The sequence below is a fragment of the Staurois parvus genome, unplaced genomic scaffold (assembly GCF_062004578.1).
Source record: "Staurois parvus isolate SC_StPar_1 unplaced genomic scaffold, SC_StPar_1.0 ptg001604l, whole genome shotgun sequence".
Classification (NCBI taxonomy): Eukaryota; Metazoa; Chordata; class Amphibia; order Anura; family Ranidae; genus Staurois; species Staurois parvus.
In genome coordinates, this window is record NW_028319400.1 from 47,501 (window position 1) to 51,978 (window position 4,478).

General features: G+C 40.9%; 1 protein-coding gene across 1 annotated transcript in view; it reads right to left on the bottom strand.

The window, feature by feature from the left end:
• The window catches only part of LOC149435117 (venom peptide SjAPI-2-like), a 13,445-nt gene extending 10,095 nt beyond the window's left edge, over positions 1 to 3,350 (bottom strand). Inside the window, exons 1-3 of the mRNA XM_089662996.1 lie at positions 3,260 to 3,350; positions 1,802 to 1,856; positions 611 to 646 (exon numbers count right to left, since the gene is read on the bottom strand). Coding sequence (XP_089519122.1) covers positions 611 to 646; positions 1,802 to 1,838 — 73 coding nt within the window. The 5' untranslated portion in view covers positions 1,839 to 1,856; positions 3,260 to 3,350. The remainder of the gene's footprint in view (positions 1 to 610; positions 647 to 1,801; positions 1,857 to 3,259) is intronic.
• Positions 3,351 to 4,478: the final 1,128 nt, after the last annotated feature.

Here is a 4,478-nt window from a genome sequence, read left to right on the forward strand (position 1 = left end):
ATATATATATTTATATTCTGCATGTTGAAATATATTTTTCTTCCATGTGGGCGGGGGTACCCCGCTGACAGCTGAATTTAAAAAGAATTGCCCAGCAATTAAAAAAAAGATGAGTGGGGTCCCACCCCCTCTCCATACCAAACCCTTCAGATCTGGTATGGATTTTGAGGGGAACCGCCCCCCCCCCCTTCATGCCACATTTTTTTTTTAAAGCGGCCCTAAGAACCTTGTCCCCATGGTGAAGGGCCTCTTCTGCACAACCCTGGGCTGTGGTTGTGGGGGTCTGCGGGCAGGAGACCTATTGGAATCTGGAAGCCCCCTATGTAAATGAGTATGCGGTACAATGATAATTAGCTGATTTTAAGGTAAACTTCAGTACTGCTTCCCCACACAGAGCACGCATCCCTCTCTGCTGGCAGGGGATAGGATTTTTTGCTCAGGCTGTGGCTGCTTTCTAAAGAAAACAAGGCTTAGCAAACGTTTTGTGTTGATGGATCCTGGAATTTATTTATCTGATTTAGTCTGAAAGTTCGCTTGGGCTTTTATATAGACTTTCGTTGTATTTGGTGATTGCAGTAGATTGCTATTGCAACTCCAGTCGCTGACTTACCATACTCTGGTCTGGCCTGGCACACTGCAAGCAGCGCTGTTTTGAGAGACAAAAGGAAGAGTTTAATTAGTTCTGTATAGAGTTATAATTGTAGTTCTTAGCTTTAAGCATTATTCAACCCAAAACCAAAAATTTTATATATTGCGGCTCACCAATCATTAGATGTGGTGGCTGCATTCGTTTTCCTTTTTAATCTTTTTCTCTCTGTTTGGTGATCTAGGCAGTAACACACCTCAGGGGAGATTTGCTAAAATCTAGTGTGATCTTTGACCCGCTGTATCCACCAGACACAGCGCAACCCAGATCAACCTACCAGCCAGCTTTGCGCAACCCTGGTACCATGTGATTGCTGTGACCAATCACAACAATCCCATGTCAGTTGCAAACAAACAATGGATTGTCATTCACAGCCATTGTGATCTCTGTGATTGGTCACGGTAAACACATAGTACAGCACCAGTCACAGCGGGCCTGCTGTACCATGTGATAGCTGTGACCAATCACAGCTATCACATTAGTACAGAATGGCACATAAATGGATGTTACTCACAAAGTAAAAATGATTGCTTATACATTGATGATCATAAAAAAAAAAATCCTGATCACTTCCCCAGAATGGCATGGTGTCAGTATGGTGATGCTGTATTGCTCTGGTCACATTATGTGAAAAAAAAATCTTAAAAAAGAAAATACAATTGAAAAAAATGTAAAAAAAATTGGGAAAAAAAATACAGCATATATACACTGATATATATACAGTAAATATAGTCATTAGTCAGTATCCTCGATCACCACACTAGTCATATAGTGACACTGTACTGTAACAGTTTCTAAGAAAAAAAAATGTTAAAAAAGAAAATACAATTGAAAAAGTTTAACAAAATTGGGGGGAAAATACAGTATATATACACTGAGATATATATATATTTCTAAGAAAAGAAAATTTTATGTCTTTATTTTCCAGAGAATTTAGACAAAAATTACGACTTGAAAAAACTTTTACCTGAAATTAAGCAATGAGTATTCATTTAGGTGCTCAACCCAGAGAAGAGAGAAGCAAGCTATAATAAAACTATTTTTTAAAGGTATTATAAACAATTGAACCCTTGAGGAGGGGGTTGGGGTCACCCCACTGCTAGGGCAGCTTTTGATTTTACCCGGACGTCGCCATTAAGTACTTCTTTAACTCACCCAAAGTAACAGCGAGAAGCATGGTGGTGGTTCTCATCCTTCTGAGTTTCAGTAGCTAAAATAAAATAAAAGTAAAAAAATTAAATCTGACCCTGGAAACAGGTGCAAGTTGTTGTTTGATAAATGGTGCCTTTTGCTGGAATTATCTCCATCTCTCTGTCTCTGTCATTGAGTGTTGTTATTTTGTGTGTGTGTATATATATATACCTTAGATTGTACGCCCCTTGAGGGTCAGGGACCGATGTGAATGTACAATATGTTTGTAAAGCACTGTGTAAATTGACGGCATGATAGAAGTACTTGCAATAATAAATAATAATTTAAAAAAACAATTATTTTTATATATATATATATATATATATATATAAATATTGTATGTATCATATAATATGACAACTCCCTACTTGTCATAAAGCAGACATATATATATATATATACCACCTGCCTGGAGTTTGTATGTTCTCCCTGTGCCTGTGTGGGTTTCCTCCGGGTACTCCAGTTTCCTCCTTTGTACCTTTATATAACCAATCTAATGGAACACCCCCCCCCCCCCACCATTCTGTAGTTTATTGTCTTTGTTGTGTGTCAATCGCTGGCATTATTATCATGTATAGTTCTGTGTTATAATTATCTGCATTTATGTAGTAAAATGAACAAAGTTGTAATTAAATTGTTGTTCTTCTTTTGAATATCTAGCTAAAGATACTTCAATAATTCTGTGATATCTTTGTGGATCCATCTACAGGACCAATAGGGATCTATAGTATCCTAATAATAAGGAGAGATCCTGGGCTCCAAAGAGGATTACTATAGAAATGTTGAAGGTGTATCCGTCCCAGGGGCGGACTGACAACTCATGGGGCCCCCCAGGCAATAGGGGATCATGGGGCCCCTGTGTCCTTGCCCAAACTCAAAAAAGCCTATGAAAAAGGTACCAGGGGCATCTCATGGGGCCCCCTGCTGACCCCGGTCCCTCGGGCAGTGCCGAGTTTCCAAATGGTCAGTCCACCCCTGATCCCTCCAAGTTAGATGTTCCTTTTTTTTTTTGCAATTTTTGGCAGTAAAAAAAAAGGGGAGAGGGAGCACAGAGGTCCAATCAAATCATAGAGATCTATTAGACGCGCTTTCACCTGTTTCCAGAGATACATAAAAAGAGAAAAATCTGATGCTGTGTGGAGTCATTTAAACTGACAATCTTCTCTCTCCTGTAACATTTCTGAGATTCTTTCATAAATAATTTGTTATAAATAAACTACTGAATCCTCTCTTCCTGTCTATTATTAGAACTGATAGAACACAATTCTAGTCTTTGACTTGTTACTTTGTTTCCAGTTATTGCAGAATAAAATCTCCCCCAGACAGGGAAATAACTATTTTGTCATAGAGAACAATGGAAAGACGATCAAAGAGTTTCACCGATCATTTTGTGTTCGTACCTGAAGGTGAATGTGTACTTACCGTCCCCGAGTGGTGATCTCTCTGTCCCTCTAGTAGGAAGATGAAAATCACAGAGCATTTCCATGATTTTATATCAGAGGTTGGGGGAGGGGTCCAGTCTAATTGGGGAGTGAAGGATTATTTGTAATTCATTGGGCAATTTCTGTATCTGGACAGGAGGAGTATAACATGTCATACTATCTATCTACAGTGATGGAAATGCGTATTTGCTCCCTGGCTGATGTTGATTGTTTGCCCCTCACAAATAAATGATCGGTCTAACAATGGAATGTTCGGTATATTGCAACACTGAGAGACAGAATACAACAACAAATTCAGCAGAAATGCGTCTAACAAATGATGACTGATCTGCATGTTCATGAGGGAAAGAAGGATTTGATCCCCTATTATTCAGCAGGATTTCTGGCTACCAGGTGTCCTTCATACAGGTAACAAGCTGAGATTAGAAGCAGTCTCTTAAAGGGAGTGCTGCTAATCTCATTTTGTTACCTATATAAAAGACACCTGTCCACAGGAGCAATCAAACCATCAGATTCCAAACTCTCCACCATGGCAAAGACCAAAGAGCTGTCCAAGGAGGTCAGGGACAAGATGGTAGACCTACACAAGGCTGGACTGGGCTACCAAACTATGGCCAAGCAGCTTGGTGAGAAGGTGACAACAGTTGGTGCAATCATTCACAAATGGAAGGAACACAAAACAAGTGTCAGTCTCCCTAGGTCTGGTGCACCATGCAAGATCTCACCTCGTGGAGTGTCCATGATCATGAGAACAGGGAGGAATCATCCCAGAACTACACGTGAGGATCTTGTCAATGATCTCCAGGCAGCTGGGACCACAGTCACCAAGAAAACAATTGTTAACACACTACGCCGACAAGGACTGAAATCCTGCAGTGCCCGCAAGGTCCCTCTGCTCAAGAAAGCACATGTCCAGGCCCGTCTGAAGTCTGCCACTGAACATCTGAATAATGCAGAGGAGGACTGGTGGGAAGTGTTGTTGCCAGAGGAGACCAAAATCCAGCTCTTTGGCATCAACTCAACTCGTCGTGTTTGGAGGAGGAGGAATGCTGCCTATGACCCCAAGAACACCATCCCAACTGTGAAACATGGTGGTGGAAACATTCTGCTTTGGGGGTGTTTTTCTGCTAAGGGGCCAGGACAACTGCACCGCATCAAAGGGATGATGGACGGGGCAATGTACCCTCAAATCTTGGGTG